At 39.3% G+C, this 22,932-nt stretch overlaps 1 protein-coding gene across 5 annotated transcripts in view; it reads right to left on the bottom strand.

Annotated features, from left to right (window-relative positions):
- CDKAL1 (CDK5 regulatory subunit associated protein 1 like 1) overlaps nucleotides 1–22,932 on the bottom strand; it is a 652,416-nt gene that overhangs the window by 349,052 nt on the left and 280,432 nt on the right. For all 5 annotated transcript variants that reach the window (XR_011558700.1, XM_070747379.1, XM_070747382.1 and 2 more), the window contains one exon: nucleotides 5,900–6,066. Coding sequence is in view for 4 of the 5 variants with exons in the window: in XM_070747379.1 (XP_070603480.1) it covers nucleotides 5,900–6,066 (167 nt within the window). In the remaining variant the exon portion in view is untranslated. The remainder of the gene's footprint in view (nucleotides 1–5,899; nucleotides 6,067–22,932) is intronic.

Genomic DNA, 22,932 nt, shown 5'->3' with positions numbered 1-22,932 from the left:
CTGGCCTAGCTACCTCCCACGGGGCCCAGCCAGCTTGCCTGCCTTCCGCGCGGCTGAATACCATGCAGTGCTCTCTGCGCAGCCCAGCTGAGCTGCCCTATCTGCCTAGGTGATTAACTGCAAGCAGTAAGGCCCGAATCCCGGCAGAGCTGCCTCCCATGTAGCCCAGCCAGCTTGTCTGCCTTCCGCGCTCATGCAAGCCTGAAAGCAGAAAGGCCTGAATCCCAGTCTAACTGGCTCTGTGTTTTATTTATTATTTATTAATTGGTCACCCCTCTCCGAGGACTTGGGGAGGCTCACAACATATAATATACTGTACTGTATATAAAATCTTGAATGTAATTGCATTCTAGATTTTATATACAGTACAGTATATTATATGTTGTGAGCCTCCCCAAGTCCTCGGAGAGGGGTGACCAATTAATAAATAATAAATAAAACACAGAGCCAGTTGATTAATTAAGAATCTAACCCTCCCCCCCCAAGGATAAAAAGCAATTATTCCATTCAGTCCACATTCTCTCAACACACTGATTGGCCAGGGGTCAAAGATCTAATGGCCCCAGGCCTGGCGGCATAAATGAGTCTTTTTATTTAATTCCAATTTATTTTGGGGGGCGGAATCATGCAAAGTTGGAATGGATTAAAACTTTTTTTTTACTCCCACAAACTTATTTCCCTGCACATAATGGCAAGAAGTGCAATGGAAAAATACAACAGAGGAAAAATCAAGTCGCAAGGAAATGCTTAGGGAAAGCTGGGGCCTGGGCGGTGGTGGATGGGGCAAGCTACGCAGTGCTGCAATGGCGAAACTGGCAACAATTGGAGTGGCCTTCTCTTCTCCATGCTCCTCGTCCAGCTTTGGGAATGTGAGGGCATCTGGGATGCACGTCTCATGCAATTTAGGGATAGCAGGTGAGGCAAAATGGGGTGGGATGAACCGTGAGATGCGCATCAAGCTTGGGACTTACAGCTCTGTTGTGTTCCTCAAAAAGAGAGAGAGACTGAAAGGCGGGTGTGCGCATGCCCCATGGGACTGGCTCGGCTCTTCTGGGCTCTGTTTTGGGCGGCATTTTGAAATGTGCTCCTGCCTGTGAGGAAGAGGAGGCAAGCTTTGATCCCTGCATTGCCGCTTCTTCGCAGGCAGGAGTGCGTTCCAGAACACTGACAGAGGCAGAGCCCAGAGGAGCTGAACCAGTCCCACAGGTTGTGCGTGCATCCGCCATTTGCTCTCTCTCTCTCTTCCGGCCAAGAGTGCCCACCGCAAAAAGAGCGGCTCCCAGCTTCTCCTCCCCTTTCCCCAGAAAGCAGTTGGAGGAGGAGCTTATTTTGGGGGGAGGATTATTTCAGCACATGCACTGAAAAGCCTGATTGGCCTTATTATGGGGACATGTATTATTTTGGGGAAACATGGTATGTATGTACATATATGACATATATACCTAGGATTAAATAGTGCATTTTGCATGTTCAGCAGTAGTAAATAAATAGCAGGGAAGTTGCATCTTGTTGAAGGCTTTGGGGCGAGGAGAGGCCAGGCAAGGCACCCCTTGACATGAGTGATGTCAAGTTGGCCATGTCCACCCAGTCACTTTCCCACCCAGACACATGCCCACCAGGCCATACCCACCAAGAGATGCCCACAGAACCGGTTGTTAAAAATTTGAAACCCACCACTGCCGCCAAGCACATATACTTTAAGGAGCATATGTTAGTAGATAAGTAAATGTCTTTATGTCCCGACCTTGAGAAGAACAAAACAGTTACAATATTTAAAAATCACAGAGAAATGAAGGAAAGCCCTTTTGCTGAAACTTATTAGGGCTTAGATTTATTAAAATCTAAAAAGTATGCATCTTTGACAAGCCTGGATGACAGAAAGGCTTCAAGGAGGTCTGAATTCATCTCCTGCCCCTGAAATGTCAAGTGACTCTTATTGATGTTATGAAAGAAAAGTTAAGGAAGCCTCCTTTCCTTAAATTCATAAAGCTAAAGGATCCCAAAAAGACAAATAAAATGATGAAATAATGCATTATACATGAATTGTAGATTTAAGCTTTCCAGAAGCTCCTCCAATCTGTACTCAGATTTACCTTTACCCTTAGGTTCCTTTGAACCAAAGTCATCAGACAGCTAAGATGGAGCAAAGCTTGTCACTAGCTCTTTAAAGCAGCCATGTGTTTTCCCCAGATATGGCTGTCAGCCAGTACACGAGAGGAAAAAAATGTTCAGTTTCAAAAATGGCCAATAGGTAATGTATGAGTGCCCCCATGTGCCTTCCCTTTGTTAGCAAGGTACTAGACTACAAAACAATCTATATTCTTAAGGAATTTGCTAGCTACTTGGCAATCTGCAGGGTTAATTGAATATTATCTTGGTAAAATCTGAAGCAATATGTTTAGAAGACCAAATACATTTTATTTGGATGTGTCACTGCTGTGTTTGTGTACCACCTAGAGATTGTGTTAATGTAGCCTTACAATAATGTTCATCTGATACTGTTTTTGGTCTGATTTACCTGGTAAAGCTGACACTTCCTGCTGCACAAACTCCTACACTGTAGTTGCCAATGAGCAACTATATATGGCAAAGAGGCGGTATTTTTTGGTTCATCAGAGCTGTAGTAGGCAGGCTTTTACAAAAGGGGTGGGCCGGAATTTTAATTTTTCCTTTGTTCTTTTTAAGGGGGGAACAGTCAACGAAGCAGTGGAAGTGATGTGCCGGTGCCTGGAGGCTGTTGGGGCCTGGATGGGTGTCAACAAACTCAAACTTAACCCAGACAAGGCGGAGAGGGGCGGCATACAAATCCAATAAATAAATAAATAAATAAATAAACAAGCCTATCAGAGGTTTCTAAGAATTGCGGAAAGAAAGATTTAGGGCATGGCACACATTGCCATCACGTGACTTATCGTGACGTTTCCCCCTTCGCGAAGCTGAGGTGTATATGGTCTGTGCATGACGCATCTGGCCCATGGGCCGCCATTGACACCCCTGGTTTAGGGAGAGGTATATCCTAGAAGTTACAGACTGCATATCCTTGGAGTAATCAAACCACCCTATTAACATGCATTTATATATACCATATTTAATGAGAAGTGATAAAAAATTATTACTGAAGTGAGGTTTAAGATATTCTGTGAGAAACAGAAGACCAAAGACCAGAACAGCCACCTTTGCAGCCAATCTTCTGAAATGCATTGCTACACTCAAGATAAATGACATAAGGAAGCAGTGTACTGATTGCAAACTGAATATTATGTATAACTCCCCTTTGGAAAGTTTGCATTACTTAAAAATTTAATTGAGGTTTTATGTTTTTCCCTTTCCTTTTGGTTGGTCTTTATGCAGCATATAAATATGCAAATAAAGCCATTCTGCATGTAAAAAAATGCTAAAGAAAAAGCCAACAACAAAAATAATCAGTAGTTCTGCTGCCTGTATAAACCCGCTAACTAATTCTGGTATGCATCTTGGGATAAAATATACTCAAAGAAGTTCAAAACAGCATAAATTGTTGTTGTTGTTGTTGTTATTATTATTATTATTATTATTTGTGATTCAGCCTGAGGCTCCTCAGGGACCGGCTGGATCTCTGCCGGCTCCATGCCCAGAGGAGGAGGACAGTGAACAGGAGGGGGAGGACCAGGCAGACGGGGGGAGAGGAACGTCAGGAAGAGGAGGGAGAGCAGCCTGAGACCCCCCCGGGGGGGGCTCTCCCCAGCTAGTAGCCTGGATTCATTGGATGAAGATGCACAGGCTATAATAGACATGAGGCAGCGATGTGCAGCTCAAAGACGGGGCCAATTAGAAAGGTATTTCCATCCCTGAATTGGCAACAGCTGGGTTTGGGTGTGGTTCTCCTCAGCAGGGTTGAAAAGGCAGGCCCGCCCTTACAGTCTTGTGGAGCGTTATCAACTGGGAGTCCTGTGAGCTTGCTTCGGTTCTCGGCGTCTCTGATCTTGGCTTGTGGCCTAGAAGTCTGGAAGACTTGGGGGAGGCGTGGGTTTTATTATCTCCAGCGTGGTTTTTGCCAGCAAGAATCCTGTTTTATTGCCTGGCCTTCGTGAAACCTCTGTGAAGCTTCATAGTGTTCCTGTCTGTAAGAACAGTTTTTGTTACCTGTGTTTGCTTTGAAGTATATAAACTGCCTTTGCTTTTTACCAGTGTGTCTGGATACTCTTTTTGGTTGGTGTTGGCATCTGGGGGGACCCAGGCAGAACAATTATTATTATTATTTTATTATTATTATTTATTAGATTTGTATGCTGTCCCTCTCCGAAGACTCGGGGCGGCTAACAACAATAAAAAAAGACAATGTAAACAAATCTAATATTAAAAACAATGTAAAAAACCCCAATTTAAAGAACCAATCATACATACAAACATACCATATGTAAATTCTATAAGCCTAGGGGGAAGGGAAATTTCAATTCCCCCATGCCTGACGACAGAGGTGGGTTTTAAGTAGCTTGCGAAAGGCAAGGAGGGTGGGAACAACTCTGATATCTGGGGGGAGCTGGTTCCAGAGGGTCAGGGCCGCCACAGAGAAGGCTCTTCTCCTGGGTCCCGCCAAACGACATTGCTTAGTCGACGGGACCCGGAGAAGGCCAACTCTGTGGGAATAAACTATGCAAAATCTTCTGATGTTATTACCTATTAACCTGTGATGATTCATCTAAAAATAACATAGGTCTTGGACACTGAATTCAGAAGTGCCAACACTGCAGTTGGAGAAGTTTCTAGAACAGGGGTGTCAAACTCATGTCATCATCACATGATGTATTGGAACTTTCTTCCCCTTCCCTAAACTGGCCATGGGCGTGGTCAACGTGTGATGCCTCTGGCCCTGATCTAGAATATTACACAATCTTGTAAGCACAAAAGGAAAAGAAAGAATATTTGGCTTCCCCAAATATGCCCATGTTACACCAACACTCCGCAGTCTGCATTGGTTGCCGATCAGTTTCCGGTCACAATTCAAAGTGTTGGTTATGACCTATAAAGCCCTTCATGGCACCAGACCAGATTATCTCAGGGACCGCCTTCTGCTGCACGAATCCCAGCGATCAGTTAGGTCTCACAGAGTGGGCCTTCTCCGGGTCCCGTTAACTAAACAATGTCGTTTGGCGGGACCCAGGGAAAGAGCCTTCTCTGTGGCGGCCCCGGCCCTTTGGAACCAACTCCCCCCCAGAGATTAGAATTGCCCCCACCCTCCTTGCCTTTCATAAACGTCTTAAAACCCACCTCTGCCATCAGGCATGGGGGAACTGAGATATTCTTTCCCCCTAGGCCTTTACAATTTTATGCATGGTATGTCTGTATGTATGTTTGGCTTTTATAATAAGGTTTTTTTAAAGTTATTTTAGTATTGGATTGTTACATGCTGTTTTTGTCATTGTTGTTAGCCGCCCCGAGTCTACGGAGAGGGGCGGCATACAAATCCAATAAATAAATACATAAAATAAATAAAGTGTTAAATATCAGACTTTCCTTCAGTGTGGTATTATAAGGGCTACAATTTGCAGTATCTTCTGCCTTCAGCTTTGCTGAATGGTACTTACAACATTCTGTAGTCCAAACATGCATCTTCAGGGCATCAGCTCAGGGGAGGATTAGAAAATGTGCATTATTTATTTCCCCGGTGGCCTAGACTTTTGATATATTCCTTGACTATTTGTTTATCAACCGCTCCATCCAGAATGGGCCTCGCTGAACATTTTGGGTTTCGTGCCTTCATGAACTCGCCCGTCGCTTGTGCTATTTCTGATCCCGTCTTACCTTGCATTTCCGTGTTATGAAATGTTATGAAACGCTCACAAGCGGCAAGCCTGTCGGTCTCTGCATGACATCAAAAGAAGCTGGTTAGTCACTGCAATGGCTTTGCTTCTGAACGTACCTCCAGATGCTCTAAAATATACGGCGGGTTTGTCATGCCGAGCCTTAGCATAGCTCCCTCGGGGATCACTTCCACTAGCTTCCACAAGAGACTCGGGAGGTCTGTGCCAATGTCTCTTCCATAAGCCCCAGTATCTTCGCTGGTCAGCCATATCTCGCATACTCCTTCTGTCAACAAGAGACAGACAGAGAGATAATTAACAAACCTGCTTCAGAGCTTGTTATTTTATTATCCATCTGCTCACCCTTTTTAAAAATGCACTATTTCATAATCCTAACTATTGTGCAGCCAGGCTGGGTATTCAATTGCAATGAAAGAGACATATCCCCTGGGTAGTGGTGGGTTACGGAGTTCATTTTATGAGCACCACAGTACTACAACAACGCTGTGAATTATTGCTTGAAAGTGATTAACATTCACAGCCAGTGACTAATGTGAGACGCCTTACTAATGCAACTTAAACATGAGCAGAGAGCTTCTTTCCCATCTCGGGGAGTTGCTGGCTTATTAAGCATTTTTGAGCAGTACTGCTTAAGCATGTAGTATTTTGCACTGATCAAACTGCTAAAAGTGAGCTGACTAATAGTTTAGTTACAGCCTATAAAAGTCCCAAGTACTTGGAGATAAAATAAGCCACTTGCTGATTAATCCAATTATCATTTACAGTTACAACAACGAACCTTTATATAATATTTACAAGGCCATTAAAATTTGTTAATTAGGAATACATTCAATGTTACCTAAAGACAGAGTCATTTTGAGACTAGTTTTTTTTCTTCCAAGCAACTGTCACTTATAATTTATTTTTTATTTTACAAATGTGACATACAAGACAAAGAAAAAAAAACATACATAAAAACATATATATGCAACATTTGGGAAATGAAAGTTTCCCCACTTTTTGGGGGGGGGGGGGTATTTGATCAGAGAATTACACTTCTTTTACATAATATTAATTTTTGAATTCTTTTATTTGACGTGTTGCTTTGCATAAATTTTTATTTATTTATTTCTTTTAGCCAATCATAAAATTTTGCCCATGTTTTATAGTAATCTGATTCTTCTTTTCCCTCTAATCTTTTGGATAGCCTGTCCATCTCCGCACAGTCTAGTATTTTTTTAATTATTATGTTTTCTTCCGGTATTTTATCTGTTTTCCACTGTTGGGCATATACTATTCTGGCAGCTGTTAGTATATGTATAACTAGGTATCTTACTTCTTTTTCTATTTTTTAATTAAAAATACCCAATAAATATAATTCTGGGTTTTTTTAAATTTCTTCATTTGCTATTTCTTTTAACCAATTTGTTATTTCATTCCAAAACTTTTTGCCTGTGTGCATGTCCACCATTGGTGGTAGAACGTGCCTCTTTCTTTTTTACACTTCCAACATATTGTCACTTATAATTTCAATGAAGCTGCAGGAAGCGCAAATATTTCGTTTGCGCCATAAAACGAATAAAATTCTTGAATATGCAAGGCAATAAACATTTCTTCCAATAAGTTATCACTTCGAGACATTTTGCCATTTCTGTCTGCTGCCTTCGAATGCAATGTTATAAAAAATAAGGCAAATAATAATAATAAAAAAGAAACATGCAGTTAGATCCTTCCCACCAAAACCAGACTAGACTTCAACCTTGAAGTGCCTAATATTTCAGCTCCAAGCTTATTTTAATTGTGACTCTATGTATAAAAATCAATATTAAGTGTTTTCAATTTTAAAATGACAGGAAGATCTAATTATATTTTGTTATAGCATACAAGAGACCTGAGTTCAGACATTTTAGGGAATTTACTGATATATTGGAGTGAGTTCTGGAAATCCTGCATTAGGAGAAACTGCAGGCCATGTTTATGTTGGAGAAGATGAAGGAAAGATGAAATAACAGCCTTCTGTGTGAATGGCAGCCATGGGGAAATGAAAGAGATTTATCCCCTTTTTTTCCAACCAGCAGCATTGGAAAGAATGTGTGGAAATATCAGGGAATGAACTGCACAGCCTCTGAGGAATTATCATCATTTTATTATTCATTCCTGGGTTGCATCTGAGTGGAATGAAACCTTGCTTTGTCATTCTAAATATTTGACCAATGCTAAACAAGCTGACATTGGATGTAGCAGCAAATTATAGTTTCAAAGCAAAGCAGAAATAATCTGCTGAAACATGAAGCATAATTTTGTTAGAAGCCTATTGTTCCTGGCTTTATAACTCCAGAGAAGATTATTTGAATCTGGACCTGATGAAAACAATGTGCTTATCTCCATCCGAATCAATGATATTGCCAGATACATTATACAGGATGGCAGAACAGTTAAAAAAACAGGATACAAAAATATTTAGGAAATCATGTAAGTAGACATTATCCACTGTTTTCCCATTAGAAATATTCGTGGAAACACCACGCGCTTCAAGTGAAAGGGTCAGATTTTATAATTTTTTCCAACAAATCATTTCTCATTTTGACCTATGAAGAGAGTCTATGGTATACTGCCATGTGAATGTCAAATCAGTGTAAAAAAGAATCACCCAGAATAGGAATATAAACAATATTGACATGGAAAATAACAGCCTTGTTCCAAATCTACATAGGTGAAGATTATTAGCCCCCTGCTGGGTTGAAAATTAAATTGCATAACAAGGAAGCAGCTATAACAGTAAATTAACAACAACAGGAATAACTGACTTTACAGCTCTGACATCAAGATATTAAATACAAATGCAACAGCAAATGTTACAGAATATTCTTATTACACACATATTCCCTGTGTATGTATGCATGTATGCATGTATGTGTGTGTGTGTGTGTGTGTGTGTATACCGTATACAGTGTTCCCTCGATTTTCGCGGGTTCGAACTTCGCGAATAGCCTATACCACAGTTTTTCAAAAAATATTAATTAAAAAATACTTCGTGGGTTTTTTCCCATACCATGGTTTTTCCCGCCCGATGACGTCATACACCATCGCCAAACTAATAATTTTTGCAAATAAATAACAAAAAAAATAATTATTGTTAATAAATAATTATATTTATAAATATCAGGATCGCTAAGTGTCTTATTCAATGGTGAGTACCGGTAATAAGGGTGAGTAAATGGTTGTTAAGGGAATGGGAAATGGTAATTTAGGGGTTTAAAGTGTTAAGGGATGGCTTGTGATACTGTCCATAGCCAAAAATGGTGTATTTACTTCCGCATCTCTACTTCGCGGACATTCGACTTTCACAGGCGGTCTCGGAACGAATCCCCTGCGGAAATCGAGGGAACACTGTACACACACACACATATACAATAGTAGAGACTGTTTGGCAATTCAATCATGATTGATGTGACATCAATTGACAAATTATAGTGATAAGAGAGGGGGTAGATTTTCTTACCATTTTTTATGTTTAGCCTTCAGGGTGCCAATAATATCACAAAAGAGGGGCAAAGCTATAATTTGAAAGTATTTTTATTTGGATTAGGTAGGAAGGTTTTTTAAAAAAAGAAGAAATCTAAAAAGCAATACATTCTTATTTTGGGCAAACCCCTTTGAAAACTCAAGCCACTTTTGGAGGCTTGCTGCTGAAATTTGTCATTTTGATCTTGAGATGTTCAAATAACAACAGAGTGAATTCAAATGGTTCTTAAAGGTGCATGCTCTATTCCCTGGTTTGATATTGGAATAATTTTAAAAATATGGATGTGGTCTTTGTGCTCCCAAGCACTGGATTTATGAGGAGATAAAATAAATTAAAACACTTATGTTGTCAATTTAAACAGAAAACAACTACTACCAAGTTACCTTCCATTGAGAATCTGTATACTGCACAAGTCAAAAAGAGGGCTTTGAAAATACTGTATTTACAGATACCTCACATCCTGGACATAAACTGTTTCAACTCCTAGCGTCAAAATGACGCTACAGTGCACTGCACACCAGAACAACTAGAGACAAGAACAGATTTTTCCCGAACGCCATCACTCTGCTAAACAAATAATTCCCATGACACTGTCAAACTATTTACTAAGTCTGCATTACTATTAATCTTCTCATTGTTGCCATCATCCATCTCCTCCCACAAATGACTCTAACTTAGTTTCTTGTATCCTTATAATTTATATTGACTGGTTCCTAATATGACTTGATTGTTTATTTGTACCTGGACTATCATTAAGTGTTGTACCTGATGATACTTAACAAACTTATCTTTTCTTTTATGTACACTGAGAGCATATGGACCAAAACAAATTCGACTTGTGATATTGTGATACGAATTCCAGTATATAAACCTTGTTTGCTGTGTATTACTGTTTCTTGTGATGATGATGATGATAATTAATAATAATAATAATAATTAATAATAATAATCTTAATTGTATTGCTTTATGAATGAATTTGGCAAAATACGTCTCTGCAACATATCCTTAGGCTGATATTTTATTGAATCTTCCAAATTGTGCAATTCTGATTTTTGAAAAAATTGAAGGTCAGTCTCTCAGATCTTTAATCAGTCATCTCTCCATCTATTTTTCTCAAGATCAGAAATATAGTGGAATTTCTCTAGTGGAGAAGAAAATATGGTATTACCTGATACAGTATATACATAGCGCCCTTTAGCATTGTGTAGCTTACATGTCCATAATATAGAGAATACATTTTTTTCTTAGACTATTTCAGTTGAAAAGAAAGGGATGGTCCTGTATCGAAAGACCTTCTTTCCAACCTCTGCACTTCGTAAAAAAAAAAGTTGGTTGTCTTCAGGAAAATTTTTATTCCATGCCTTTTGAACAGTTTAAATCACATTCCTACTAGTTCTTCAATCTGAAAAAGTAAACTAAATTCTCTATCAAACCCCAAGAGGATCTGTGAAATAGCAACTTGGGTGCCTAAAAGATTACAAATTTCTTCCCTCACTTACACACATTTTTCTCTCTATGGTTCTTTCTTAAAACTGTACTGAAGCATTTGCAAATGGGAACAGGTTACCTGGTGAGTGTGTTTGTGCGCGCGCGTGTGTGTGTGTTTGACTGTGTATATCTGTGTGTAAAAACAGAGGCTGGGTCATTTGGATTGCTAGATAAACAGATTTCCACACCAGGGACATATATTTATGTAATATAGTATTTTTAAAAATCAAATCAAATTATTAATTAAAACTTATAACCACTTGTAGACCTGTTAGGTAAGTGGAAGAGAACACATCAGATAATTTTAGTACATTCATAAGCATTCAGCCAAGGTTGACTTTTTTATGGTTGAGTGAATGGCATATTCGTTATTCGCACACATGTGCTTTTTAATTTGTATTGTTAATGTCAGAAAGTGGTTAGTTTGTTTTCCACCTTTTTTGTCTTTATTTTGTATTTTAACTTTGGAAATAAAAAAATAGGAAAAAAAAAAACCCCTGAAATGGGAACATGATGTCTTCTATTGCAATGAGTGAGATTCACTCTAGGGAAACCACAATGGCCGGGGAAAAAATAGCTGTGACCTTCAATACCTTCACCCCCACCCCATTCTTATCAATAATTGCCTGACCATTTTGCTATTCCTTTTTCAGCAGAGAATTCTTCTGGCAGTTTGCCATTCTCTCTAGAAAAGAGAAGCCTCTCTCCCATGTACCTTTTAAAAAGACCATCTGCCAAGGATAAGTCTGATTTTTAAAGCATTTGTCAAAAAATTGCCCGCAGCCTCAAGAATAATTAATCTGAAATTGCCATTTCTGTTCATGCCTTCAGAATTCATTAGTGACATAACATTAGCCTTCAAAAAACTAACTCAGATATAGGTAGCGAGCTTAAAAAAAATCCAACTTATTGAAGCTCATTGTTAAGGTTAATCTCGCTCTGGCTAAATTTTGTGGGTTTCGATTAACTGCATATCCTTAAGCTAAAACATAATAATTAGAGATAAATCCTATTGATGGATTAAGCAAACTAGTGTGACAACTTCAGAAACTGGCATTTGAAACGTGTACTTTGCAAAAAGCAAAAAATCTGCTATAAAGAAACAACTGATAATGAGAGAGAGAGAGAGAGAGAGAGAGAGAGAGAGAGAGACAGAGACAGAGAGAGAGAGAAAGAGAGAGAGTGAGTGAGTATGAGAAAGAGAAATAAAAATCTCTGAGGGAAAGAAAGAAAGAAAAGGGGGAATACTTTCATCGGTTAGTGTCTTCTGCTTCTTTTAACAATGATTACTCTATCATGATTTCCAAGACAACAGTTTGAAAAATAGCGACAAAATCTCAAGATATGAGGGGTCAAAAAACCCCACACCTCTCTTTAGTTGTGGAAGCAGAGAGAAGGGGTAACTGAAACGCCCCATGTCCTAATTTTAAAGTACTAGATTCTTTAAAATTGATGGGCTAGGCTACATAGAGAACATGGTGACTTCCTGAAGGAGAAGGCAGAGGAAAGCCAAGAGATGACTTAAACTTGGAATAACTTTATTGTCACTTTGAATGTATGCGAATCGGCATACATTAAAATGAAATTTCACTGCATAGAGCTCTCAAAGAGTCTCCACCATGGATGGGTTGCTACTGGTGTGGTTGGCAACTGCGCACAGGTAGCGACCGCCAGATTGCGCAATTTGCACATGACCGCTCCATGCCAGTCCTTCGGGCGCCGCCATCTTTTTGCCTTTCATTTTTTGTGCACGCAATGAAGCAAAATCTCATGAGAGGACGCCCAGGCGTGTAAGATTTTGGTGGTTTTTTGCTTCTGCTCATGCACAGAAGCAAAAAATTGCACCCACCCGTACAGTATGTCCCCACAAGATTTTAGCAATTTTTTGCTTCCCGTGCATGTAAAAATTCCATTTATAGGTAGTTCTCGACTTATAACCGATTTAGTGACCGTTCAAAGAGGCAACAGCACAGAAAAAGAGACATAGAAACATAGAAACATAGAAGTCTGACGGCAGAAAAAGACCTCATGGTCCATCTAGTCTGCCCTTATACTATTTTCTGTATTTTATCTTAGGATGGATATATGTTTATCCCAGGCATGTTTAAATTCAGTTACTGTGGATTTATCTACCACATCTGCTGGAAGTTTGTTCCAAGGATCTACTACTCTTTCAGTAAAATAATATTTTCTCATGTTGCTTTTGATCTTTCCCCCAACTAACTTCAGATTGTGTCCCCTTGTTCTTGTGTTCACTTTCCTATTAAAAACACTTCCCTCCTACACCTTATTTAACCCTTTAATATATTTAAATGTTTCGATCATGTCCCCCCTTTTCCTTCTGTCCTCCAGACTATACAGATTGAGTTCATTAAGTCTTTCCTGATACGTTTTATGCTTAAGACCTTCCACCATTCTTGTAGCCCATCTTTGGACCGGTTCAATTTTGTCAATATCTTTTTGTAGGTGAGGTCTCCAGAACTGAACACAGTATTCCAAATGTGGTCTCACCAGCATTCTATATAGTGGGATCATAATCTCCCTCTTCCTGCTTGTTATACCTCTAGCTATGCAGCCAAGCATCCTACTTGCTTTCCCTACCGCCTGACTGCACTGTTCACCCATTTTGAGACTGTCAGAAATCACTACCCCTAAATCCTTTTCTTTTGAAGTATTTGCCAACACTGAACTGCCAATACAATACTCAGATTGAGGATTCCTTTTCCCCAAGTGCATTATTTTACATTTGGAAACATTAAACTGCAGTTTCCATTGCTTAGACCATTTATCTAGTAAAGCTAAATCATTTACCATATTACAGACGCCTCCAGGAATATCAAGCCTATTGCACACTTTAGAGTCATCGGCAAATAGGCAAACCTTCCCTACCAAACCTCCCCCTATGTCACTCACAAATATATTAAAAAGAATAGAACCCAGAACAGATCCTTGTGGCACACCGCTTGTAACCTGACTCTGCTCAGAATACTCGCCATTAACAATAACTCTCTGATGTCTACGCTTCAGCCAGCTGCAAATCCATTGAACTATCCAGGGATTAAGTCCAATCTTCACTAATTTATCTATCAGCTCTTTATGTGGAACCGTATCAAAGGCTTTGCTGAAGTCCAGGTAGGCAATATCCACGGCACCACCTTCATCCAACACCTTTGTGACATAGTCAAAGAAATCAATGAGATTAGTCTGACATGATTTGCCTTCAGTAAAGCCATGCTGATTTGGGTCTAATAAGTTATTGTTTTTTAGGTGCTGATGTATCCTCTTTTTGAGTAGAGTCTCCATCATTTTAACTACAACTGATGTCAAGCTAACTGGCCTGTAGTTACCAGCTTCTTCTCTACTGCCCTTCTTGTGAATAGGCACAACACTGGCCATTCTCCATTCCTCAGGAACTTCTCCTGTTAACAAGGATTGGTTAAAAAAATCAGTCAGGGGGGTAGCAATGACAGATCTGAGTTCTTTAAGAACTCTGGGGTGGATGCCATCTGGACCCATTGCCTTATTTATCTTTAATCGTTCAAGTTCTTCTAAGACATCGGCTTCTAAGATCACTGGAGCTGAATCCGTACAGCTGGAAGCAATGCTATATCCCTCTATAGTATTATTTTGTAAGGTGTCTTTTGAGAAAACTGAACAGAAGTAGCTATTGAAATGGTCAGCGATCTCCTTATTCCCATTAATGCATGTATTATTCCCGGTACTAAGCTTCGTGATGCCGTAGTTTTTCTTCTTCTTATCATTAATATATCTGAAGAAGGTTTTATCCCCCTTCTTTACAGATTTGGCAATTTCTTCCTCTTTTGAGGCTTTAGCAGCATATATTATCTGTTTCGCCTCCTTCTGTCTCATTTTATATACCTCCCTATCAGCTATACTTCCAGACTCTTTATACCTCCTATAGGCAGCCTTTTTTTCATTGACTATAGCCCTTACATCATTGCTAAACTATAGCGGTTTCTTCTTCCTTTTACCTTTAGTTATTTGTCTTACATACAGTCCAGTGGCTTTTAAGATGGCCTTTTTTAATACAGTCCACTGGATGCTCGCTCCTGCCATTTTATCCCTCCCCTTTAATTCATTATCTAAATATTCTCCCATTGCATTAAAATTTGTTTTTCTGAAATCCAATACTTTGGTTGCATTATAGGATTGCTCACAATGAGTTTTTACATCAAACCACAAACATAGATGGTCACTGCAACCTAAATTTTCTCCCACCTTGACATCTGAAACCCAATTCCCATTCGTAAAAACTAAATCTAGAATATTCTCCCCTCTAGTTGGTGTCTTAACCAGCTGTGCCAGAGCTGCTCCTGTAAAGGCCTCTACTATATTCTTACTTTTGCATGTAAGGGCACTGGGGATATTCCAGTCAACATCAGGCATGTTGAAATCACCCATAACCACAATATCTCCCTTTACTGCCATTTGGGTAATTTCATCCACCATCTTGTTGTCATATTCCTCGGATTGCCCTGGAGGCCTATAGATCACCCCAATTCTAATGACAGAACCTTCTTTATTTTGCATGCAAATCCAGAGAGTCTCTAGATCTTGACACGTATTTTGAATTAGTGTTGTTTTTAGACTTTCTTTAATATAAATGGCTACTCCACCTCCCCTTCTCTCTATTCTATCCTTCCTATACAGTGTATATCCTGGTATGGATATTTCCCATTCATTAGAATCCTTAAACCATGTCTCAGTTATGGCAACCAGGTCCAAATTATCTCTAGATATTATGGCCATTAATTCACAGAGCTTGTTGCTCAAGCTTCGAGCATTTGTGCACATTACCCGAAGAACATTATTTTCGTTATTAGTTTGCCCCTTATCATCAACAACTACATCTATATTATTTGCAGCTCCCTTTTCATAAGCTTCCAAAAACTGCTTTATCCTCATTGGTCGGGGACAGAAATCACCCACATCAGTTACATCTCTGTCCCCTTTAACTAGTTTAAATGCCTGTCCAAAAAATTTCTGAATTCCTCACCGAGCACCTGGGTACCTCTGTATGATGGATGCAAACCATCCCTCTTAAACAACTCCCTATTAGACCACCTACTGACATCATGACTTACATAGCCAAAACCTTCAGCTTTACACCACTGCCTTAACCACACATTAAACTCTCTGATACACGTTGTTTTATCCTCTTGGCCACAAACCGGTAACACCTCTGAGAAAGTCACTGAATCAGTTATTTTACCCAGCTCCACACTTAGACATTGAAAATCTCTTTTTACTACATTAACATTTCTCTGGGACAAATCATTTGTGCCAAGATGCACCACCACATCAACGTTATTACCTTTACTCACAGTCTTAACAATGTTTGTAATCCGCCTCCTGTCCCTGCTGGCAGTGGCCCCTGGGAGACACCTCAGCACCTTAATCACATCCTTGCTCTGTCCCAAATCAACACCTCTAACGGTCGAATCACCCACAAGAAAATGTGTCCTCTTTTTATTTCTACTAACTGTACTTGATGGTTTGGTGACATTTACGACAACTTCCCCTTTGAACATCCCCTCATTCTCTGCCTGACAACCTCTACTTATGACAACCTTTCAGGCTTACAACGATTGCAGCATCTCTGTGGTTGCGTGATCACAATTCAGATGCTTGGCATTTGACTCATATTTATGACTGTTGCAGTGTCCTGGGGTCACATGTTCAACTTTTGCGACCTGCTGACAAGCAAATTCAATGGGAAAGCTGTATTCACTTAACAACCGTGTTACTAATTGAACAATTGCAGCGATTTACTGAACAACAACAGTGGCCAGAAAAGTGATAAAATGGGGCACAACTCACTTAAAGACTTAAGCAACAGACATTTGGGGATCACTTATGGTTGTTAGTCTAGAACTTCTTGGATACGGAGAATATTATTGTCCCTATCATTTTACAATTTAATCGACTATTTAACCTGGTTTATTCTGGAGCCACAGTGTGAGCAAAGAGGAAGCAACATCTTTTTGCTATGATGAAGGAAGAAGAAAAGGGACTGTATCAGGGTAGGTTTCTCCTGGTTTGGACCAGATCGCCCGAACTGTTAGCTACCCGCTGATGATGCAACAATGGCGTCAGGAATCCGTTTTGGGCGGTGCTAGTCTGTAGGTACCACCATCTTTTTGGGGAAGCGTTTGCAAAATTTCTGCATGTTTGGATACCTTTTCCTCTTCCGCTGCTTGGGAAAGAGCCTTCCCATCCCCCTCTGGGTTAATATTAACCTTTATTTCTTTGCCCGAAGCACAGCTGATCAGCTCCTCACCTGTGTTTTGGGCTAAATCTTGACACTGAGCATGCACGGGGGTGAAATTATATGAGGTGACGCGCGAGCGTAGCAATTGCGCATGCATGAAACGTCAACGAGGCAAACTGATGGAACCCACCCCTAGACTGTATGCCTGGGAAACAAATTAATTACTTATCATCTTGATATTTAATTAATGGAACATCAGAATTGACTTAGTTCTACTATAATCCATTGAATAATAATTAATGAATAATTCATAAATAAGTCATAAAATACATAAGTCATTAAAACTGGATGTTGCTATAATCAATGGGGGGAAAAATCAAGTGAACTGATTTTGTTGCAAGTGTGTGAATTCCTCTGTAATAATTGTTGCTGTGTAACAAAATCCCCCCACAAATATTTGATGGAAAAAATCAAACTAATTCCATTTCACCTTAGCTTGTTTGATTAAAAAAAAAATCTTAAGGTTTTTTTTTCTAAAGTAGTTCCCTGAATTAAAAGGCTAACTGTAAAGGAAAGAAGGTTTAAAGGCAGATTCTCCCTTAAAAGAGGTGTGCTATACATTTTTCACTTCAGCAGCAAATAGGTCTGTGCAATCATTGAATGCTAAATGGCGCATAACTATTTTTCCTATTCGAATGCAAAGCATTGTATTTGCTTATAAAAGAGGTCATTCTACCCCTATAGGGAGTTTTTTGCTTTTTGTGGCCTGGCAGAGTAGGAACTAAGAGCCCTTTCTCACAGTAGGTAGCAAGGGAGGAGAAAACAACTATAATGGCTCACTTGATCAGTGCAAATAGTACAATAGCTACGCTCTATTAACAAAAACAGACTCTAAAGGAAACAAGACAGACAGAAAAGCCTCTACTGTTATTTTAACCAGTACTTCTAGATTATCATGTGTATATTATTGAGGGGAGAGGGATCAGTAATATCATTTGTCATGATATTAGTTAGGATTAGTTGGCCACTCTAAAGCTATAGGGAAGATTGAACTACAGATGAGAAAATGCAGCCTTTCCAATGAGCCAAAAATTAAGCATTTCCCATTAGTGTCCTGTTTATGAGGGGCATTATCACATGTGTGTGTTTATACACGCACACATACAGTGTTCCCTCGACTTTCGCGGGGGATGCGTTCCGAGACCACCCGTGAAAGTCAAATTTCCACGAAGTAGAGATGCAGAAGTAAATATACAATTTTTGGCTATAAACAGTATCGCAAGCCTTCCCTTAACACTTTAAACCCCTAAATTACAATTTCCCACTTCCTTAGCAACCATTTAGATTATTACTCACCATGTTCATTTATTAAAGTTTATTAAAAAAAATATTTATTAAAGGGGGACGAAAGTTTGGCAATGATATATGACGACATCGGGCGGAAAAAAACGTGGTATAGGGGAAGAAAACGCTAAGTATTTTTTAATTAATATTTTTGAAAAACCGTGGTATAGACTTTTCGCGAAGTTCTAACCCGCGAAAATCGAGGGAACACTGTATATATACAAGCATACATATACACATACACACCACTAGTGGATTCCTCCCGGAATGGTAAAGGATGCCTCACCAGTAGCCAAAGTTGAGTTGCACGCGTAGCTTTGCTTCTCCTACATGTGTGCGCCCACGTCACAGTGTGTTTTTGCTTCTGTGCATGCATAGGAAGCAAAATCTTGTGAGGGGATGCGTGTGAGAGAGAGTTTATTTTTTGCTCCTGCGCAAGCACGGGACCAAAAAAATCACCAAAATCTTGTGTATGCGCGCGTCCTCACAATTTTACTTATTGCACATGAGCAGGAGCAAAAACATACTGGGATGCACAGTCGCACATGCAGGAGAAGCAAAGCTGAGTGTGCATTGCAGCAGTAGCAGCGGGAATGGGAATCCGCCCCGATACACACACATCCATTCTCTCTCTCCCCTACCCGTTTCTCTCTCTGTGTGTATGTATGTGTGTGTTTCCTCTGTTTAAGCATGTTCAATTCTTGGAGGAGACTGGAGGAGTTTTCTTGGCAAGGTTCTGCAGAAGCGATTTGCCATTGCTTCCCTTGTAGGGCTGAAAGGAGGTGACTGGCCCAAAGTCACCCAGCTAGATATGAATGAATGAAATATTCTCATTGAATACTTTGTTCTGTACAAAGTTGAATGTGCACAATAGCTTGTGAAATTGATTGTCAATCAGTGTTGCTTCTTAAGTGGACATTTTGATTTCACAGAAGTTTGATTTACTTTGAGTTATATTGTGTCGTATATTGTGTGTAAGGCAGAATTAAAATTCAATGTCTTCTAGTCTAATGCCTTACTACAATAGCAAACTTGCTTTTCTCTCTCTCTCTCTCTCCATGTAGTGTATAATAATCAAGCCATATGTCTTTGAAACTTATAGAAGAATATGCCTAGCCTACGGGTCTGCAGAATATAAATTCTCACTTACAACTATGGGATGGAAGGATATTGCAATAACAATACCACTTATATACCGCTTTATGGTGCCTTACAGCCATCTCTTAGCAATTTACAGAGTATATATCCACCCCCCTCCAATCTGGGTCCTAATTTTATTGACTTTAGAAGGATGGAAGGCTGAGTCAACCTTGAGCTGCTCAGAACTGAACTGCTGGCAGCCAGCAATCAGTAGAAGTAGCCTGCAGTACTGCATTCTAACCATTGCACCACCATGGCTCAGTAGTTGATGGAGAGACAGTGAGGGGTACCAGTTATAGTGTTGGTCTAAGAACGGAGGAACCAGGTTCTAGTACCCGCCTTAAGTCATCTGGGCTGTCTTGGGCAAACCATTCTTTCTCATCTCCCAAAAAGTGCATTCGGCTTTGTGCAAAATAGTCGAGGAACAAACCTTCACTGCATTATGCACAGGTAGCTTTGCCATGTGACTTAGGCAAAAGGTACAAAGAAATAACTCCTGCATTCAGGCAGGCTAGGTGCTAAGAGGGAAAAAAGAATGAAAATATACTGCTCAAAAAAATAAAGGGAACACTCAAAATAACACATCCTAGATACGAATGAATGAAATATTCTCATTGAATACTTTGTTCTGTACAAAGTTGAATGTGCACAACAGCATGTGAAATTGATTGTCAATTAGTGTTGCTTCCTAAGTTGGCATTTTGATTTCACAGAAGTTTGATTTACTTGGAGTTATATTGTGTCGTTTAAGAGTTCCCTTTATTATTTTGAGCATTCTATGCCTTTCCATACACTGTTCTTCACTACCTTGCTTAGGATTCTAGGAGCTGGTGTAAGGGACTCATACTGTTCAAAGATTAAAGAGGTTTTTAAAAAAAAATTAATTACAACAGTGATTTTAAATTTTTTAATTTTTTAAAAAAAAATTAATTACAACAGTGATTAAATAAAATAAATTACCACATAAAAGGAAAAAGAAGAAAGTGAGAAACAGCATACTATCTGGAATTTGCTTTATTGTGTGATATGTATTTGCTTTATTGATATATATGTTATATACAGTATAACAAAGCCATTATTGCTAGAATCTAATCAAACCTCTGTTCAGAATATTTACTATTAATTTTGCCATTGTTGTGCGTCTTCCAAATTTGATTTTCCAAACTGATATTGCTGGCAAAGTATCTCGTTTCTGGGCCAAATCTCTCTGCTAGCCAAATTTGTCCTCATGGTCATCAACCTAGATAAATTGTAATACATTTAATTTATAACTGCTGACACAGTTCTACAGAGGAATTATTGAGCCTGTCATCTGCACCTTCATAACTGTCTGGTTCGATTCTCCAACCCAACAAGACAAACACAGATTTCAGAGGATAATCAGAACTGCAGAAAAAACAATTAACTGCCAACCTGCCTTCCATTGGGGACCTGTATACTGTATAAGTCAGAAAGAGAAAATATTTACTGACCCCTTGCATCCTGGACATTAATAGTTTCAACTCCTACTCTCAAAATGACGCTATACAGCACTGCACACCAAGACAACCAGACACAAGATCATTTTTTTCCTGAACCCCATCACTCTGCTAAAACAAATAATTCCTTCACCACTGTCAAACTATTCACTAAGGCTGCATTACTACTACATTGTTCCTATCACCCATCTCTTCCCACTTATGACTGTATGACTGTAACTTGTTGCTTGTATCCCTACACTTTACATTAATATTGTTTCCTGATTGTTTATTTGTACCCTATGACAACCATTAAGTGTTGCACCGCGTGATTCTTGACAAATGTATCTTTTTCTTTTATGTACACTGAGAGCATAAGCACCAAAGTCAAATTCCTTGTGTGTCCAATCACCCTTGGTCAATAAAGAATTCTATTCTATTCTATATTTCTTCTGGAAAGATTCCCCATTAAGGAACAAACAGACACACACACACACACACACACACACCGTTTTGAATTTTTAAAATTTTATATGACTACTACATATGACACACAATAAAGGACAGTAAAATTTAATCTCACCCTTTGTGCAGGTAACCAGCCTGCTGCCTGGTTTAAAAAGGAATACACTGTACTAACCATTCCTTTTAATACATGCAGAGGATTATTAAATTATACTTAATAAGTATATTTAATCCTTATTATTTAATATAATAATAGTTAATATTGGTTAATAGCCACTTTTTCAGTGACCACTTATGATGGCACTGAATGTGGAGACTTATGGCTAGTCTTTCAAAGTTACAGATATCACAGCATCCTCATACTCATGAGATTGTGACTTGAACGCTTGGCAATCACAACAGTGCAACACTGCAATGACAACAGTGTTAGCTTCACTACTGGCTTCTGACAAGCAAAGTCAATGGGGAAGCCAGCTAGAAGTCATACATGGCGAGCATGTGACATCGCACCCAGTAGCGGCAACTGCAACGTTGCCATTAGCCAGCACAACCCGTGATGTTATGTGCTTTATGACTGCATTGCTTAGCAACTGAGATTTCAGTCCCATTATTATCCTTAATGAGGACTACTTGCATGATCTGACGGTTGACTCCATCCAACCCAGCTGAAGGATGCTGCTTTTTGATCTCATGCAAGGGAATGAAGGATCCTTCCTCCAAGGAGAAAATAAAGACAAAGATAAAAGCCTTCGGTATCCACTGATTCTGGATAGAAAGAGCAGTTACAAGAAACTTGATTTGCTTTCTATAATTCAATTATAGTGTCTGATTTTTGCCTCTTACTTCTCTCTCTTTCTCTCTCTCTCACACACAAACATGTCCATCCCTCTCCTTATGTATTATGCCATATATGTAAACTCTTTGGGGAGCTTTTTTTGTCTGAAGAATAGGAAATGAAACAAATAAAAAGTAAAGGAACAGCAGGCTATTTATTGATGGTTGAAATATTAAAATGGCCATGGACTGCTATTATTAAAATATACACAATAGTTATAGCTAAAATATAAGGCACAAAGGACCTTATTTTGAAGAATTACAGGAAATGTAAACGGGACCTACACACATGGCAGGATGTGGTGATGCTTTTAAACTATTTATACTAAGTAAGAGTTGGAAGCACTTTGCATAACCTGTTTCTATAAAAACAGACGTCTTCCCACATTTTTGTACTACCAAAGCATCAATAGACTCACATATTATATAGAACAGGTTATAATAGAACAGAATAACAGAGGTGGAAGGGACCTTGGAGGACTTTTACTCCAACCCTGCTTAGGCAGGAAACCCTATACCATTTGTTTTTATTTTATTCTATATAAATATAGAATACATTGAAACCTTGTCTTACGAACTTAATTGGTTCCGGGAGGAGGTGTGTAAGTTGAAAAGTTCGTAAGACGAAACAATGTTTCCCATAGGAAACAATGGAAAACTGATTA

This window comes from Erythrolamprus reginae, chromosome 3 (assembly GCF_031021105.1).
Source record: "Erythrolamprus reginae isolate rEryReg1 chromosome 3, rEryReg1.hap1, whole genome shotgun sequence".
In the NCBI taxonomy this organism is placed as follows: Eukaryota; Metazoa; Chordata; class Lepidosauria; order Squamata; family Dipsadidae; genus Erythrolamprus; species Erythrolamprus reginae.
The sequence above is the reverse complement of the archived record's forward strand: the minus strand, read 5'-3'. Positions and strand labels throughout refer to the sequence as shown.